The sequence below is a fragment of the Phoca vitulina genome, unplaced genomic scaffold (genome assembly GCF_004348235.1).
Source record: "Phoca vitulina isolate PV1807 unplaced genomic scaffold, GSC_HSeal_1.0 scaffold22, whole genome shotgun sequence".
NCBI classification, from domain to species: domain Eukaryota; kingdom Metazoa; phylum Chordata; class Mammalia; order Carnivora; family Phocidae; genus Phoca; species Phoca vitulina.
Window position 1 is genome coordinate 11,031,008 of NW_022589725.1, and position 18,710 is coordinate 11,049,717.

Here is an 18,710-nt window from a genome sequence, read left to right on the forward strand (position 1 = left end):
GATTCCTAGGGTGTCAGAACCAGAACCCCCTTCCCATCTTCGCCTGTGGCTGACCCTGAGAGCCCCACTCCTATTCTATGTCCGTGTCTAAAATAGATTCCCTACTGTCCAAAACAGTGTCCCAGCTGTGTCTGGAACATTCCATGAGTTGCTGCCTCCTCACCGTGAGGTGCCAGCTCCGGTCCCTTCTCCTTATAGTGCAGACCCTGTAGATCCAAGGCTGGTCTTGCTTTGGCCACTCTGCTCTCGGTCTCCAGGGGGGCCTGGAGCCCTGGGGTCTGGGCACCAGCCCTCTCGTGTTGGGTCTGCTCAGGACTGGCTTATTTACTCCACCCATGAAAGCACAGTCCTGTCTCCTGGAATTGCCTTCCAGTTGGTCTGGTGTCATTCTGGGGAATGGGACAATGAGGAAGTAAATGTTTGGGGACGTGTGGGGCAGATCATCAGTGGTGGGGTGGTGTGTAACCCCCATTTGTGGACAGCCAGGGCCCATTTCAGATTTAATTCCGTGGGTCTGTGTAATCCTGGCTGCAAAATCCTGAGTCTGTGTGTGGGAAGAGGTGTTCCTCCTGACAGGAGGCGCCTGTGGCCCAGGCTGGAGTCCTTGCCCTCGTCCAGCTGCCTGTGCTTTGCCTTCCGCACTGGTGGCATTTTGCCAGGTCTTCGTTCATTCCTTTGTCCCCCCATCCTCAGACTTTTAGCTCGGTGCTCAGCATCCCAAGCGTGGCTCTCACAGGCCCTTCCCCGCCTGCAGCCAGAGTGACAGGAAAAGCCTGAGCTAAATATAGGGAGGCAAGGCCAGCAAAAAGCCTGGGCTTTGGAGGCCCGGCCTCTGCAGTAACTCCCAGCCCCATCTGTCCTGGCTCGCTGGCCTTAGGCAAGTCTCCTAACTCCTTGGGCCTAATGAATTTGTTTGCATATAGTGGGCGCTTGCTATGTGCCAGGCACTCTGCTAGCAGCATGTGAGTGAGACACAGCTCTGCTTCCTGGGAGCCCATGGTCTGAGGGAGAGAAAGAAAAGGAACCAGGCAGGGCCGGGGCAGCCGGATGGTGCCGTGAATGGGGTAAAAAGGCTGGGGAGCTCAGAGCTGCAGTGGGTAAGGAAGCTTCTGTGGGGAGGCAGCCTGTACATGGGGTGCCCGGGGGTGGGTAGGAGCTAACTGGTCTCTCTGTGGTGACACCTGTGCGGAGGAGAGCATGAGCGAGCGGGTGCGGAAGGCCGTCCCGCGGGCCTGGTGGGCGCCACCAGAGAGTGTGAGCCCTGTCATGCTGAGGACCAGGCTGAGCCTGTGGGTTTTGGCTGAGGATAACTGGGATCCCATTCCTGCTTGGAAAACCTCATCGTGCCAGGAGGGGAAAAGGTGAGGGGTGTGAACCCGAACCGGGAGCACAGAGAGGCTGTTGAAACCTGGTGAGAGGTGCTAGCAGCTTCCGTGTCCTCCGCCTAGAAGGTTGGCTGTGAGGACTCAGTACGGAGTTGGGTGGGGAAAGCTTTTGTGAATTGAAAAATGCCACATAGATGACAATTACCATCATAGCGACTTTGATCTTACCTTGTGACCTTCCAGACCCTGAGATGGAGGTCCAGTGATTTTCCCACTGTTTTGCGTCTTTAGAGCTGGAGGGTGGAGCTCTGTTTCTTCACCATCCCCTCCCACACGTGTCCATCCAGGCCTGAGTTGGGTCACGCCAAACCCGTCCAGCTCCACAAGTCGACCCTCGGCCCCTCCTACTCCCATATTCCAAGATCCGAGGTGGTGTGGGCAGAGGATGCTGTGCTTTGCCCGTGGTGATGACCACGTGAGCTCCCCCAAGTGCAGGTCGGCTGTCAAGGGTCAGCATCTCCAGCCCAAGCAAGAGACCTGGGAACTGGGACATGCCTATGGCGAGAGCAGCTGCTTCTCTGGGAAGCTGGGGCAGCCCAGGGGCCAGTGTCGGCTGAGGCTTCTGCTCAGAGCCTTCCCCCACCCCTCCGCCCCCGACACCCTGAATTAACAGCCTTGCTGGCTCAGAGGGCTCTGATACTTATTTTGCCTTTTCCCAAAAAAAAAACTCAGTCTTCTTGGCTAAGTGACAGGGCTGGGACCTGGGAGGACAGCCTCAACAGGAGTAGTGTAGTCAGTGTAGACCACGGGTTCGCATGGGCCCATAACAGGACCCACATGTGTGGGTGCGCAGTCCTTTCACCCCTCCCAGAATCCTTAACTGGGAGGGACTCTGGGGGTGCCGGAGAAGAACTAAGGTTTGGGCCTCAGGCAGCACTAACACTGCAGCCTAAAGCTTCCCTTACCCGCCTGGGACCCTGAGTTTGCTCATCTGTAAGTGGCGCTTATAAGCCCTACCCCCAGAACGTTGTGAAGATTCAATGGTATGCTTTTTTTTTTTTTAATTGAGGTGTAGTTGACACACAATGTTACGTTGGGTTTCAGGTGTATGACCTAGTGATTGTCAGCTCTGTTGTGCTCACCACAAGGGCAGCTGCCCCGTGTCCCCACGCAGTGCTCCTACCACCCACGGTGCCCCTATGCTGTAATCTTCATCCCCACGACCTGCTCACCACAGGAAGCCTGTCCCCCCACCCCACCCCCCACTCGCCTTCACCTGGTCTGCCCATCCCCCATGCCCTCATGATGCTTTTTTGTTAAAGGGCCTGGCCCGGGGCGGCTACCCAGAAGTTGTTGCTTTCCCAACCTGTGATGGAGCATGTTCTGACCATTTTACTCCACGTGTGAAGCACCCTTCCCTGTCCCCTGGCCGTCCTTTGATCCGCTACCTTGTTACATCTTCATTGTGGCCCAGAAGGTAGTCCTGCAGCCCTCACGGCTGCTGGCGGAGAAGAGTGGTCTGATGAGCCCTCACTGGACTAATGCCGAGGGGCTGGGCACCCGCAAACCACTCCCAGAGCACCAGCCCTCTGCCGGGCCCAGGGTCCCAGAGCCGGAGCAGATGCCAGCCCGTCTGGTTATGGGGCAACAGGAAGTGACTCCATCCCAGGGGTGACATAAATGAGCATGGGCTTAGGGAAGACTCTGGGGCAGGAGATGCAGATGATCCCGCTCTAGGGATACGTAGGAGCTGTCTGTGGGAAGGGCCATTCCAGCCCAGCTGAGGCGGCGAGGCGTGGCCATCCAAGCACTGTTTGCGGGACCAGGCTGCGGTCAGGGCTTCTGGGGCGTGTGGGTGCGGTGCAGGGCAGAGTGGGGCACTAGAGGCTTCTGAGCAGGCGAGTGAAGGGTGCGTGCGCGTGCGCGTGTGTGTGACTGAGAGAGACCGTAAGAGACTCCCAGAGAGAGATGCAGAGATTGAGAGAGAGAGAGACAGACACTGGGAATCAAGAGGGGCCAGGATGATGCAGGAGGCCTTCCGGCAAGAGATGGCAGTGGGAGGGAGACAAGGAGGCTGAGTTGGAAGTCTGAGGAAGGAGATTGGCAGGACTTGGTGGTTGATGGCAGGAGAGAGGCCGAGGAGTCCAGTTATAGTTTTCGAGGGCAGCTTTGAAGAATGGGCTGCCCGGGGCGCCTGGGTGGCTCAGTTGGTTAAGCGTTTGCCTTTGGCTCAGATCATGATCCCAGGGTCCGGGGATCGAGCTCTGCAGAGGGCTCCCGCTCAGCAAGGAGTCTGCTTCTCCCTCGCCCTCTCCCTCTGTGTGCTCTCTCTCTCTGTCTCTCTCAGATAAATCTTAAAAAAAAAAAAAAAAAAAAGAATGGGCTGCTCTTCAGGTCTCTGAAAACACAGAGGAATGGAGCAAGGACTAGGAGCCACCATTGTGGGTAAACTAGTTTATCACTCACTTTACAGATGCAGAAAATGCAGCTTAGGGTAGGGAAAGTGACTTACATAGGGTCACACAGCCACTAACTCGCCCGTGATATTTCTACTGCCCCTCACCCAACTCCCGCTGCCCAGACTGAGCAAAGGGGCTCTGGGTCTACAGCTGCTGTGTTGCCTGAATCCCGGCCTCTGGGAAATCCCTTCTCAGCCCAAATGGCAAGCCTCAAGGTCAGAAGAGGTTGTCTCGGCCAGCCTGCTACCAGCTGGGGGCATCACTCTGAAAGAGCCAAGCCTCCAGGCCAGCCTGGTGTCCACAAGATGCCTTCCCTGTGGGGGCAGGGCACCCAATCAGGACTAGTGACTTTGGTTCCAGACGGACCAAGCCAGCACACAGGGCTCTTTCCCTCCATGCCACCCTCCCCTGACACTTCATCCTGGAAAATTCCACAGACATAGCAAAGTTGAAAGACTGAACATTGAACACCCACATACCTACCACCTAGACTGTGCCATTAATGTTGTACTATACTTTTGTGATCACAAATTATCCATTCCTCAATCCATCTTATTTTTAAAATATATTTCAAAGTGAAGTACAGACATTTCCTGCATTTTCCTACTGAACAACTCAGCATGTATATCATTAACCAGAGTTCAGTACTTACTTACATTTTTCTTATATGAAATTTACATACAGTGAAAAACACAACTCTTAACATGTACATTTTCCAAAGCTGCCTTTCATTCAGCAGCATATTTTTTGAGGTTCATTTATATTATTGCAAATAACAATAGTACATCGCTTTCTTTCTTTTTTTTAAAGTAGGCTCCACACCCAGTGTGGAGCCGAGTGCAGGGCTTGAACTCAACCCTGAGGTCCAGACCTGAGCTGATATCAAAAGTCAGATGTTTAACTGACTGAGCCACCCAAGCACCCCAGTACACTGCTTTTTTAAAACTTTTTTTTAAAGATTTTATTTATTTGAGAGAAAGAGAGCACAAGCAGGGGGAGAGGGAGAAGCAGGCTCCCCACCGAGCAGGAAGCCTGACACAGGACTCGATCCTAGGACCCCAGGATCATGACCTGAGCCAAAGGCAGACGCTTAACTGACTGAGCCACCCAGGTGCCCCTTAAATAAACTTCTAAATTTCAGAATAACTTTGGATACAGAAAGTTCCCATATGCCCCACACCCAGGATCCGAGCCAGGGGACCACATTAATGTGTTCTGTCTCTCCCATGTCCTCTGCCCACTTTCTCACTCTGTCCCAATTTCTCATGATCTGGACAGTCTTGAGGAGCACTGGCCAGGTCTCCTGTAGAGTGTCCCCACTTTGGGTTTATCTGATGCTTTTCTCATCATAAGACTGTGGTTTGGATTTTTGGAATGCTCAGGTACCATGCCCAGGACATGGTAGCCACCTGATCTCATACTGATGTTACCCTTCATCATTTGTTCAAGACAGTGTTTGGGGCTTCTCCAGTGTGGAATTACTATTTTCTCTTTCCCTGCACTGTTCTTTGGAAGTGAGTTACTGCATCTGGCCTGCCCGCAGGCAGGGGGTGGGGGGGCAGGCAAGAATTAAGCTCCACCTCCTGGAGGAGGGAATGTCTACATATGTTACTGGAATTTTTCTGTAAGGATTCCAAAAGGAATTCTCCCTCCTTTATTTATTTATTCAGTCATTTATTGGCTGGCTTTTTAAATTGGTATTTTAGTCAATGTAATACAAATACATACTTTACAATGTTAAAGATTATAAGGAAATAGAATAGCTCCCTGTGGCCTTAGAGTTATTTGCTCTGGTTCTTCTAAATACCACGCATACTCTGCTATTTGTATTTCTTGACTTTTTTTTCCATTTTATATTAGATTGAACTGTATGAAATTTCCAGTATTCAACCATTTTTGATCTGCAGAAATGGCTATTTCATATGGTTTGACCTAATACCTAGTATTTTGATTTTCTAATACTTGTGCAGCTGATTGTGTGTGACACTGGAGTTGGTTCCTTTTGTTTCATTGTGAATTGTGATTTTGTATTTGACCCTCATCGGACCCGGTTCAGGGGTCAGCCCCCACCCACTCAGCCACAGCTCCAGGCTCTCCATCCGCAGACCGGGCACCTTGGGCCTGGGTGAGAAAGGGGCTGCAGGAAGTGAGGTCAGCCTTTGCTCTGGTACCTGCCCCCCACCAGCAGCTGTGGGGCAAGGCCTCCGGGGCTCCCTGGGCTGTCTACTCCGCGGATACCCTCAGCTGCAAGTTCTCTGCCCTGTGGCAGACTGGATCCCAGGTGCGTCGCCTTGCAGGGTCATGGCCACTAGGCCAGCTCTCCTGGTGTAGCCTTAGGCCAACTATTGAACCCTTTGTGCCTCAGTTTCCTCATCTATAAGATGGAGACCATCAGCCTTCCAGATGGGCTCCTCTGGTCATAAAATGGCAGGACCTTGTCCTGAGGCCAGCCCTGGTGTTGGTCCTCAGTTCTTCCTTCAGGCCCCTCCATGTTCTTCCTGCCCACAGTATGAGGCTGCCCAGGACAGGAGTCTCTGTGGGTCAGAGGCCAAGATCCCAGATTCAGCTCAACCTCTGACCTGCTCTACAGACCCTAGCCAGGTGTTGCCCCTGCTCTGGGCTTCCATCTTCTCATCTGTGCCAACAGGTGGTTGGTGCAGATGGTCTAAGAGGTTTCTGAGTGGCTGAGACCTGGGGTTGTGAGCCCCTCTGCCCTCCTCCTGCCCCAGACCCTGGGGGTCTTGGGATGTAATGGGATTGTAAGATGGCGCAAGTCCTTGTTCCTCTCTAGGCCTCTGCCAGGGGGATGGTAGCCTGAGCTTCTAGGGCCCTTTTAATTCTGTGGCCCATACAGGAAAGGCAGACTGAGCTGGGCATGGATACCAGGGTGGCAGAACCCCGTGGGGACCTTCCCAGTCCAGGGGAGGAGCCACAGCCATCAGGCAGTCACACAGATGAAAGCAAAACTAATCTGGATGAATTTGTGTTAAGAAATAGAGGTTAATGGGGGCCATGACCCAATCTGGGGGGTGTGGGAGGGATCTCTAAGGAATCAGGATCCTTCCTGAGACCTGAAGGGTAAGGAGATGTTGACTGGATGAAAGGGAAGGGAACATTCCAGGCAGAGGGAACAGCAGAGATCCTGCAGCAGGAGGAAAGAGGCCAGTGTCGCTGGAGCTGAGGTGGAGCAGGAGAGAGGGTGAGGGACCAGGCGCAAGGCCTCAGAGCCCCAAAGGAGTTTGATCTTCACCTTAAGAGCCCTCGGAAGCCTTTAGAGGACCTTTCAGCTGGGAAGTAACAGGATGAGATTTTGTCCTGAAAAGCAACCTCTGGCTGCTAGGGAGAATGGACTGGACGTGGCGAGGGTTACAGGGGTGGGAGGCTTGGGACCAGGGAGCCCAAAGAGGAGACTGCTGTTGTTTAGATGACAGTGGCTTTGTCCAGGGTGGTAGCTCTAAGGACAAGTAGAAATGGGTGGATCTGAGAGAGTCTGGGATATAGAACCGCCAGGACTTAGCAGCCTTGTGTCCGGCAGGTGGAAGTGTCAGGTGATTCTGTGGCCTCAGCACCTGGAAGGAAGATGGGGGGGGGGCAGGTGAGGGCTCCCAGGGAGCAGCAGCTTTGACAGGGGCTCAGCTGTACTGTGGAGGAGCCCCTGGGCACCCAAGCAGGGAGGCAGAGGGGCGTCTGGGTGCAGACATACCATTGTGGAGTTCAGAGGCCGGAGCTTGGGTGGGTGGCATAAACCCATAGGGTTGGGATGGGATGGGGCAGTTCAGGCAGCTTCTGAAGTGCAAGACCTTGCAGGGTCTCCCCAACACCTGCCTAGCCCCTCAGCAACCCAAGGTTCCGGGGGAGGTTCCTCAGCACTGCTCACAGCTCCTCTCTCCCCGCAGATCCTGCTCATCTCGGATTACTTCTATGCCTTCCTGCGGCGCGAGTACTACCTCACCCATGGGCTCTACTTGACTGCCAAGGACGGCACAGAGGCCATGCTCGTGCTCAAGTAGGCCTGGCTGGGCCCAGGGCTGCATGGACTTCAGGGGGTGGAAGGGCCAGGAGCTGGGCCCAGCCCTCGAGCCGGAGTTGCCAGCAGAGGAGTCCTCAGGCAAATGAGGTTTGAGTCCAGGGTTCCGAAGCTCTGGCACCAGAGGGGAACTGGGGCTGGCAGCAAGGCTGGTGGGGAGTAGCCAGGAGCACCTCCCCTTGGACCCCCGCTCTTTTGGCTCTGCAGAGCAGGGAGCCCCCTCCGATGCTGGATAGGGGAAGAAGCAGGGGAGCAGGATTTGTTAGGTTGTGGCTACTTAATAAATGTTTTTTGTTATGAAATCTATCCTGGGCCCACACTGAACTCCTGGAAAGGGTGGACTTGGCCTTGAACACCACCCCCATATACTACACACTGGTGTGGGTTTCCAGAATGAGCCCCAGGTCCACAGCACACAAGTCTGTTCCGTGGCGAGCTGAGACTGGTGTGAGACAGCCCCGCTGGCAGCCCTCCCCACACCCCAAGCAGCTGGAGGCAAAGGGCCAGGCAGGCCTGAGCAATCTTTATTCTGCAGAGGGACAATGACCACAGATCCATACACCATGTCAAGACCAGGTGAGCCAGGGGCCAGTCCTTCAGGGGTGGGCAGGTCCAGGCAGGGGGGCAGCGCCTCAGGTGAGGGAGGGGCAGTTGGGCAGGGGCCTAAAAAAAAGACAAATCACACCGAGCAGGGGTGCTGGGGGCTGTTCCCTACCCTCCCCCATCCCAGCCAGCACCCATGGGGACAACCCTAACAATGGCCCAGGATCCACCCAGGGGCAGAGTAGGTGTGGTTGGTGCCCCCTGGCTAGGGGGGGCAGCATCCCTGCCTAGCCCATCTCGGGCAGAGGCAGTTCAGTTCAGGAGCCAGGAGCTCCCTGGGCAGAGCCTGACAGGGCCCTAACCGCCCCCCCCCCCTCACGCCCAGGCCAACCCCCTCCCCCCCTACTGCTGGCTCAGAAGCCGAAGGTTTCCTGGGAGGCGTAGACCATGTAGAGGAAGCCATCGTCGTCCTTCTCCTGCTCATAGATGTCCGCAATGGGTGTGGACACGCTCACCATGCTGTGCTGGTTGACCAGCAGGAAGAAGGCCTGCGTGGGGTTCAGCTGCAGGCGGCGCCTGGGGTGGGCAGAAGAGCAAGCCTGCGGTGAGGGGGCCTGGCTGCTGGGTGGGTGGGTGGAGCCCTGACCCCCCACCTCCCTCTCTCCAAAAGGATTCTGAGGCAGCTTCACACCCATCCCAGGCCCTTCTATAAGCCCTCACCTCTGACCTGCCACTGACCCCAGCCCTGACCTTGACCTTTCCCAACCTCCCCAAAACAGGGATTCAAGGCCCGGCCCTGCGAGGGCCCCGCCATCCCCAAAAGGACCCGAGCCCCCTCTGACTGCTGCTGCCCACACACCGGATGATCTTGACCAACTCGCTCATGTTGACATGGTCTGGGACCAGGAACTTGGTCTTGTCCAGGACCGGCAGCTGCTTCTCACCCTTGTAGCGCTCGATGATCACCTAGGGGTGGGGCGGGGGATGCGTGAGCCGGGCGGGGCCGGGGGCCGCGGGGATGGGAGGGGGCGGCGGGACTCACCGGGATCTTGCTGGGGTGCTGGTCGCGGATCTGCTGCACCTCCTTACAGCGGTCGGCTGCGGACAGTGGGCGGGCAGTGAGGCGAGAGAGGTCCCGCTCGCCGTTCGCCCCGCCTGTCCCCGGCCCCGCCCCCCCGAGCCCCCGCCTCCGCCCCCAGGCCGTCAGGCCCCAGGGCCTGGCACCCGCCGGGCTCCGAGGCGAGGCCCCGGCCCAGGCCTGAACCTGCCTCCCGGCCCGGGGCTCTAGCCCGAGTCTGACGTCACGGGGCTGACGTCGCCTGCGGCAGTCCGGGTCAGTCACGGCGCCCCTACCCCGCGCCCGCTGACCGCCCGCCGGGCCTCACCGAAGGTCCGCCGCTGCTTGAAAGGCCGGTCCGAGGGCATCGCGCGAGCCCGGCGGGGCGCGCAGGCCGGGGCTCCGGGGCGCGCGGCTTGGGGCTCTGAGGTTCGGGGGCTCCGCCGAGCTCAAGGGCTCCGGGGCTGTGAGCTGAGCCTGGCGGCGGTGGCTCGGGGAGGTAACTCGCCCGGGTGACGTCAGGTCACAACATTCCTTAAAGGGGAGGCCGGCGCGCCGCTCCCATTGGGCCGACGCAAAACCCGCCCGCCCGGACCCGTGACGTCACGGCGCAGAGAGCTGGACTCGGGGCAAGCGCCGGGAAGGGGCGGGGCTCCCCGGCGCGTCACAGTCCTGTGACGTCATGGGCTCCCGGCCCCTCTCCCCCGAGGTCGGGGCTGAGAGACTGGCGGGACTGCGGGCAGTTGGGGGGGCTGACTTGCGCGCAGAGCCAGTCTGGGGCTCAGCGGTCTCCGTTCCCACTGGTGCTAAGTCATCCCACAGCACACTCGGAGTCTGTTCCGTTCCAGAGATGGTGCGAGGCACTGGGGTGACAACAGTGAACCTAAAGACCTCCCCACCTTCGTGGAGCTCATAGTTACAGGAAAAAAAGCTTGGGGGGGGGGAATTAAAACATGAAAGAGCAAGATGCTAAAAAGAATCACAGGTTTTAAAAGGAATTTCTAGAATTAGAAAAACCATTGAAATTCAGGTCTCAAAGGATGAGACCGGAAAGTAGATTAGACACAGCAGAAGGTAAGTCACTGAGCTGGAGGAGAGAGAAGCTACTCACCAGAGAAACAAGGTGATGGACGATGTAAAAGGTGAAAGGACAGGTCCGTCAGAATTCCAGCAGGAGAGAAAAAAAGTGGGAGAGGCAGTTCCTGAAGAAGAGCTTCCAAACTTGATTAAAGACCAGGATCCTCACATAAAATCCGGAGCAGGATAAACAAAAGTAGCATCTTGGCACTTTGTAATGACTTTGGACTTTGTAATGAATTTGCAGAACTCTAAAGAGAAGATAGGAAAATGGTGAGCAACTCAACTGGTAAACATGTAAGTAGATCTAAAACACCGTGGAACATGAACAGTGATGATCCAATTTGTGAAGTACAAAATGAGAGGACACAGCAACATGTCAGACTGAAGAGGGTAATCAGTTCAAGTGCTCTTATTTAAGGGGAGCAGGATAAAGATACTGGTAATTGTCCAGCTTTGTATATCCAAGTGTGTGTTTCAGACACTTATGAGGGATCATTAAAAGAATGGAAAGTATAGGGGCGCCTGGGTGGCTCAGTTGGTTAAATGTCTGCCTTTGGCTCAGGTCATGATCCCAGAGTCTTGGGATCGAGCCCCACATGGGGCTCCCTGCTCGGTGGGGAGTCTGCTTCTCCCTCTCCTTCTGCCTGCCACTGCCCCTGCTTGTGTGCTCTCTGTCGGATGAATAAATAAAATATTTTTTAAAAAATGGAAAGTGTAACTGCCAATGCAGAAAAGGAGAAAAAGGTAGTAAAGAATGGTATAGGATACAAAAACTAGAGGTAAAAAAAGGTTTTACATTCACCTATTAAAACAGATGATCAGACTGGCCAAGGAAAATAAAATGCAGCTCTACATGCTGTTTACAAGAGGACATTTAAAATGTAAGTGCACCAGGCACCTGGGTGGCTCAGTTGGTTAAGCGACTGCCTTCGGCTCAGGTCATGATCCTGGGATCGAGTCCCACATCGGGCTTCCCTTGCTCTACAGGGAGCCTGCTTCTCTCTCTGCCTCTGCCTGCCACTCGCCCTGCTTGTGCTCTGTCAAAGAAATAAAATCTTTAAAATAAGAAAAACATAAGTGCACCAACAGTAAAATGATGGGAAGAGGTATACTAGAGAAAAGCTAACCAGAAGGTATATCTATAGCAAAATCAGACAAAATAGGCTTTAAGACAAAAGACATTATTAGAGGGCGCCTGGGTGGCTCAGTCGGTTGAACGGCTGCCTTCGGCTCAGGTCGTGACCCCAGGGTCCTGGGATGGAGCCCCACGTCGGTCTCCCTGCTCAGTGGGAAGCCTGCTTCTCTCTCTCTCCCTCTGCTGCTCCCCCTGCTTATGCACTCTCTCTCTCTCTCAGATAAATAAAATCTTTAAAAAAAAAGACATTATTAGAGATAAAGAGGGTGACCACAAAATGATGAAAAGTACAACTTTTAGGAAGACATAACAACTCTTGTAAAATATACAAGTTAGAGGTTTAAAAGACTGAAAATGTATAAAACGAAAGTGATAGGATACAAGGAGAAATTGCCAGATCTTCCATCACAGTAAGAGATTTAAGACCTTTTGAAGTAACTGATTGACCCAACAGCCAAAAAAAGGATATAGAAGATATTAATGAACCCTGATAGAACCGTGATCCCAATATTGTTACTTTTAAGCACACAAGAAACATTTACCAAAAAAATGACCTAAAAATGGCCCCAAGATAAATCTCAAAGGTATCAAATAGCCCGTCCATTTCATGGAGACCATATTTCTGTGACCACAGACCGAGCCAAGTAAACCCCAAATGTTTGGACTTTTAAACATCTAAAAAGCGGGGCACCTGGGTGGCTCAGTCGTTAAGCATCTGCCTTCGGCTCAGGTCATGATCCCAGGGTCCTGGGATCGAGCCCCGCATCGGGCTCCCTGCTCAGCTGGGAGTCTGCTTCTCCCTCTCCCTCTTCCCCTGCTTGTGTTCCCTCTCTTGCTGTGTCTCTGTCAAATAAATAAATAAATAAATAAATAAATAAATAAAACATCTAAAAAGCTTTTTACTCAAAGATGAAATTCTGTAGAAATGAAAACTATTTAGATTAAAAAAAAATGAGAATACATATAAAAACTCATGGTAGGGGGAAGGCAACTAAAGCATCATTTGGCAGATTTATAGCCTTATTATAGTAGGTAAGAAATACAGAAAATTTACAAGCAGAGTGTTAAATTTTTTTTAAGATTTATTTATCAGGGGTACCCGGGTGGTTCAGTCGGTTAAGCGTCTAGCTCTTGATTTCTGCTCAGTTCATGATCTTGGGGTCATGGGATGGAGCTCCACACTGGGTGCAGAGTCTGCTTGCGATTCTCCCTCTGCCCCACCTCCTGCTTGCACACTCAAATAAATAAAATCTTAAAAAAAAATGATTTCTTTATTAGAGGGTCACCTGGGTGGCTCAGTTGGTTGAGCAGCTGACTCATGGTTTCAGCTCAGGTCATGATCTCAGGGTCTTGCTATTGAGCCCCATGTTGGGCTCTGCACTCAGCAAGGAGTCTGCTGGAGATTCATTCTCTCTCCCCCCCTCCCTACCTCCTTCCCTCTCCCCCTCTCTCCCCCTCCCCCTGCTTGTGTGCACACACACTCTCTCAAATTAGAGAGAGTGTGTGTAGGGGCAGAGGGAGAGAGAGAATCTCCAGCAAACTCCCCACTGAGTGCAGAGACTTACTTGGGCTGATCTCATGACCCCGATCATGACCTGAGCTGAAATCAAGACTGGGATGCTTAACCGACTGAGCCACCTAGGTGCCCCTAAAGAATTTTTAAAAGGAGTAATAGTGTCAGCCCAAAGAAGTGGAAAGAAGATAATAATGAAGAGCAGAAATTGAAATAGAAAACAAAAACACTAGGATGGACCACAAAACAAAATGGGATCTTTGAAGAGACCAATAAAATGAACATTAATGTGCAAAATGGACATAACTATAGTTTCTAGCAGAAATGATAAAAATAAGAATGTTATAGGGGTGCCTGGGTGGCTCAGTCAGTTAAGCGTCTGCCTTCGGCTCAGGTCATGATCCCAGGGTCCTGGATCGAGTCCCACATCGGGCTCCTTGCTCAGCGGGGAGCCTGCTTCTCCCTCTCCCTCTGCCTCCTCTCTGCCTACTTGTGCTTTCTCTCTGTCAAATAAATAAAATCTTTTAAAAAAATAAGAATGTTATAAACTTTATGCCAGTCAATTTAAAACTTAGATGAAATGGACAATTTTCTAGAAAAAGATAATTTGCCAGGACTAATTCAAAAAGAAATAGACAAATGAGTAGCCATATACCTAAAAAAAAAAAATAATAATAATCCAGCTGGTTTTCTAGGTGACTTCTCCCCCGCCCCCCAAAAAAACCCTGCAGCAAATATCATACTTTATGGTAAAACACTATACTATATGGTAAAATGTTAAGCATTATTCCCTTTAAAGCCAGGAACAAAATTTTGAATTTTGTCATTGAACACATTGCAACATTGTATCAAGGTCCCAGCTAGAGCACCAAGCCAAGAGAAAGAAAGGAGAAGCATAACTATCACTCACAGCCAGAAGATGCAGAGGAACCATGAACAATAGAAGACTGCTAACTAATATGAATATCATACCATGTTTTAGAGAAAGATGGGGAAAATAGGAACTCTCCACACTGCTGATGGGAGTGTAAATCTTTTCAGCCACACTAAAGAGCAATTTGGCAAAATCTACTGAAACTGAAGATGCTTATATCCTACAGACCAAGAATTCCACTTGCTGTGTACCATATGAGCTCAAGGGAACACAGTTAAGTATGTTTAATTGGAACATTTTCATAATAGCAAAAAAACTGGGACTACCTAAATGTCCTACTGAATATCTTGGGTATTCCTTTAACAGAGCAAAACACCGTGAGAGAGAAGGGGTCAGCAAACTTCCCCTTGAAAAGGCCAGACAGTAAATATGTTTGGCTTTGCAGGCCTTTTGATCCCCAGCAACTACTCAATTCTGTTGCAGTGTGGAAGCAGCCTTGGGGCCCAAATGAACATGGTTGTGTCCCAATAAAACTTTATTTGCTAAAAAAGATCTGGCCTGAGGCCTTAGTTCACGGACTCTTGATCTAAAGCTGTGTCAAAATGGACAAATCTCACAAAGTTACAGGACAGTGTGGTCAGAGCTGTTAAGTGCAGCTGAAAGAACTAGATCAGCCATGGCCTTGGGGAAGTGGTTACTCCTCTCTTTTGTCTGACTAAGCCCTGGATTGAGGCTACAGTGGGGGAGGGGCCCAACCCCCAAATCCCAAGGTCTGTGCTCACTCTTCCTCTTACCTGACCTGTCAGCAAGACTGACACTCCTTCTTCCAGTCTTCTGGTTTCTCTCCCCACTGCTTCCTCCTCTCCCCCATCTCCCTCGAATCCAAAGGTCTGGTCTACTCCAGGTCTCTACTTGAACGCCTAGGAGACATCTCAAATTTAGCTTCCCCTAAATGAACCTATGCTCTTCCTCTAAAATGTGCTCCCATTGTAATCTTCCCTGTCTCCAACCGTCATCTTTGACGCCTTTCTTTCACTACCCACACATCCGATCCATGCTCAAACCCTGCTGGCCCACATTTCAAAATAGCTCCAGAATCAGACCAGTTCTCACCACTCCCACCACAACCCCCAGGCCAGAGCTGCCATCATTGCTTGCTTGACCACTGCCAGTAGCTCCCCTCTGGTCTCCTGGCTTTGGTTTTGCAAGCCTCCATCTGGTCTCACTACACTGATGGCAGCTTTCCTGTGCACACAGGAGTTGGGTCCACGGTTTCTGTGCCCCACTCATTCAGAGCAAAAAAAGCTCCACAGTGGCCCATGAGGCCTGTGCCATCTCCCTTCCTGCTACTCCTGGGGTCTCATCTACCCTCACCCCCTTGGCTTCAGCTACACTGGCCTCCTCGCTATTCTGGGAACCCCAGACATACTTGCGCCCCAGGGCTTTTCTGTACTTGCTGTTCCCTTTGCCAGGAACATTCTTCCTCAAGATCTCTGTGTGGCTCACTCTCTCATTTTCCAGGTCTCCTCAGGGAGGCTTTCCTAAATGATTTTATTTACTGTTGCAGCCCCATTCCAATCACTCCTATCCTCCCTCCCAATGCCTTGCTTAATTTTTTGCCAGAACAGTTATCACCTTCTAATATGCAATGTAATTTTTCTAAGCATTATGCAAGTTTTCAGGTACATGGAACACTGGAAGTCATTGTCAGCGATCACCAATATACCCACCAGTTACATTCTACACTTAATGCTTGTTCTATTTGCTTTATCATCTGTACATCCATCTATCCATCTTTTTTATGCATTTCAGAATAAGTTGCAATCCAACGTTCATTTATGACAAGAACACTCAACAAAGTGGTTATAGAAGAAACGTATCTCAACATAATAAAGGCTACATATATGACAAGCTAACACCTGACATACTCAACAGTAAAAAGTTGAAAGCTTTTCAAGATCAGGAACAAGACAAGATGAAGGCAGAGAGGGAGACAAACCATAAGAGACTCTTAAGCATAGGAAAGAAACTGAGGGTTGCTGGAGGGGAGGTGGGGGGGGATGGGGTAACTGGGTGATGGGCATGAAGGAAGGCACGTGATGGAGTGAGCACTGGGTGTTCTATGCAACTGACGAATCACTGAACTCTACCTCTCAAACTAATAATACACTCTATGTTAATTAATTGAATTTAAATTTAAAAAAAGGACCCCCCCCAAAAAAAAGATCAGGAATAAGACAAAGATGCCCACTCTTACCACTTTCATTCAACACTGTCTTGGAAGTTCTAGCCAGAGCAATTACGCAAGAAATAAAAGGCGTCTAAATCAGAAAGGAAGAGTAAAACTGTCACTATCTGCAGATGACAGGATATTATTTTTTAAAAGAGTTATTTATTTACTTGACAGCACAAGCGGGGGAGCAGCAAGCAAAGGGAGAGGGAGAAGCAGACTCCCCACTAAGCAGGGAGCCTGATGTGGGGCTCGATCTCAGGACCCTGGGATCATGACCTGAGCTGAAGGCAGATGCTTAACTGACTGAGCAACCCAGGCGCCCCTGATGACAGGGTATTATATATATAGAAAGCCCCAAAGACTCTACCAAAAAACTGTTAGAACTCAAATTCAGTAAAGTTGCAAGATACAAAATCAGTATATAAAAATCTGTTGTGTTTCGGGGCACCTGGGTGGCTCACTCAGTTAAGCGTCTGCCTTTAGCTCAGGTCATGATCCCAGCATCCTGGGATCGAGCCCTGCATCGGGATCCCTGCTCAGCAGGGAGTCTGCTGCTCCCTCTCCATCTGCCTGCCTACTTGTGATCTCTCTGTCAAATAAATAAAATCTTTAAAAAGATCTGTTGTGTTTCTATATGCTAATAATGAACTATAAGAGAAATCAAGAAAATAATCCCATTTAAAATTGCATCAAAAAAGAAAAAAATACCTAGGAATAAATTTAACAAAGGAGGTGAAAGACTTGTATACTAAAAACCATAGGACATTGATGAAAGAAATCGAAGACATGAATAAATGGATATTCTGTACTCATGGATTAGAAAAATTAGTATTAAAAGGTCTCTATACACAAGCAATCTACAGATTCAATGCAATCCCTGTTAAAATTCCAATGGCATTTTTCACAGAAATAGAACAAACAATCCTAAGATTTGTATGGAACCACAAAAGATCCTGAATAGCCAAAGCAATCTTGAGAAAGAAGAACAAAGCTGGAGGCATCACACTTCCTGATTTCAAACTATATTACAAAGCTACAGTAATCAAAACAGTATGGTATTGGCATTCAAAACACATAGATCAGTGGAGTAGAACAGAGATCCCAGAAATAAGCCCATGCAAATATATGATTAATTTATAACAAAGAAGCCAAGAATACACAATGGAGGAAAGGACAGTCTCTTTAGTAAATGATGATGGGAAAACTGGACCACTACTTATACTGCAATGAAAACTAATTCAAAATGGATTAAAGATTTGAATGTAAGACCTGAAACCATAAAACTATAAGAAAGCATAGGTGGTAAGCTCCTTGACATTGGTCTTGGTGATGATTTTGGGATTTGATACCAAAAGCAAAGGCAACAAAAGCAAAAATAAACAAGTGGGACTATATCAAGCTAAAAAGCTTCTGCACAGCAAAGGAACCATCAACACAATAAAAAGACTACTACCAAATAGGAGAAAATATTTGCAGGACACCTGGGTGGCTCAGTCGGTTAAGCGTCTGCCTTTGGCTCAGGTCATGATCCCAGGGTCCTGGGATTGAGCCCCACATCGGGCTCCTTGCTCAGCGGGAGTCTGCTTCTCCCTCTGCTCCTTCCCCCGCTTGTGCTCTCTCTCACAGATAAATAAATTTTTTTTTTAAAAAAGAAAATATTTGCAAGTCATATATTTGATAAGGGGCTAATATTCAAAGTATATAAAGAACTCATACAACCCAATAACAAAAAAACCAAAAACCCCAATCTGATTAAAAAATCATTAGGGGGCACCTGGGTGGCTCAGCCGTTAAGCGTCTGCCTTTGGCTCAGGTCATGGTCCTAGGGTCCTGGGATAGAGCCCCACATCGGGCTCCCTGCTCGGTGGGAAGCCTGCTTCTCCTTTCCCACTCCCCCTGCTTGTATTCCTTCTCTCGCTGTGTCTCTGTCAAATAAATAAATAAAATCTTTAAAAAAAATAAAAAATAAAAAAATAAAAAATCATTAGAGGATCTGAATAGACACTTTTCCAAAGAAGATATACAGAAGGCCAATAGACACCTGAAAAGATGCTCAACGTCACTAATCAGCAGGGAAATGCAAATCAAAACCACAACGAGATACCACCTCACACCTGACTACCTATCATCAACATAAGAAACAAGTGTTGGCAAGGATGTGGAGAAAAGGGAACACTCGTGTACTATTGGTGGGAAGGTAAATTTGTGCAGTCACTGTGGAAAACAGTATGGAGTTTCCTCAAAAAATTAAAAATAGGAACCTAGCAATTCCACCTCTGAGTGTTTATCTGAAGGAAACAAGATCTCTAGAAAAGATATACGCAACCCTATGTTTATTGCAGCATTATTTACAATAGCCAAGATATGGAAACAACCTAAGTGTCCATTGATAGATGAATAAAGAAAATGTGGCGCACACACAGGAATATTAATCCATAAAAAAGAATGAAATCTTGCCATTTGT

The 18,710-nt window shown here is 50.2% G+C and overlaps 2 protein-coding genes across 4 annotated transcripts in view; one reads left to right on the top strand and one right to left on the bottom strand.

Moving 5' to 3' along the window:
* Positions 1 to 8,715, top strand: part of PIGU (phosphatidylinositol glycan anchor biosynthesis class U) — an 88,763-nt gene extending 80,048 nt beyond the window's left edge. Inside the window, exon 12 of one of the 2 annotated variants that reach the window (XM_032419494.1) lies at positions 7,681 to 8,715. In XM_032419494.1, coding sequence (XP_032275385.1) covers positions 7,681 to 7,794 — 114 coding nt within the window. In that variant the 3' untranslated portion in view covers positions 7,795 to 8,715. The remainder of the gene's footprint in view (positions 1 to 7,680) is intronic. The other variant, XM_032419495.1, reaches the window with a different exon arrangement.
* Positions 8,294 to 10,006, bottom strand: MAP1LC3A (microtubule associated protein 1 light chain 3 alpha). 2 transcript variants are annotated; one of them, XM_032419497.1, is made up of 5 exons: positions 9,740 to 10,006; positions 9,397 to 9,452; positions 9,214 to 9,320; positions 8,761 to 8,930; positions 8,317 to 8,474 (listed from the first exon to the last, which is right to left on the bottom strand). In XM_032419497.1, exons 1-4 carry the CDS (start codon positions 9,777 to 9,779, stop codon positions 8,768 to 8,770), a joined length of 366 nt encoding a protein of 121 aa, XP_032275388.1. In that variant the 5' UTR covers positions 9,780 to 10,006; the 3' UTR covers positions 8,317 to 8,474; positions 8,761 to 8,767. The 2 variants fall into 2 exon arrangements, with proteins under 2 accessions (XP_032275387.1, XP_032275388.1); XM_032419496.1 differs by having other exon boundaries at positions 8,294 to 8,930.
* Between the last annotated feature and the right edge of the window lie 8,704 nt (positions 10,007 to 18,710).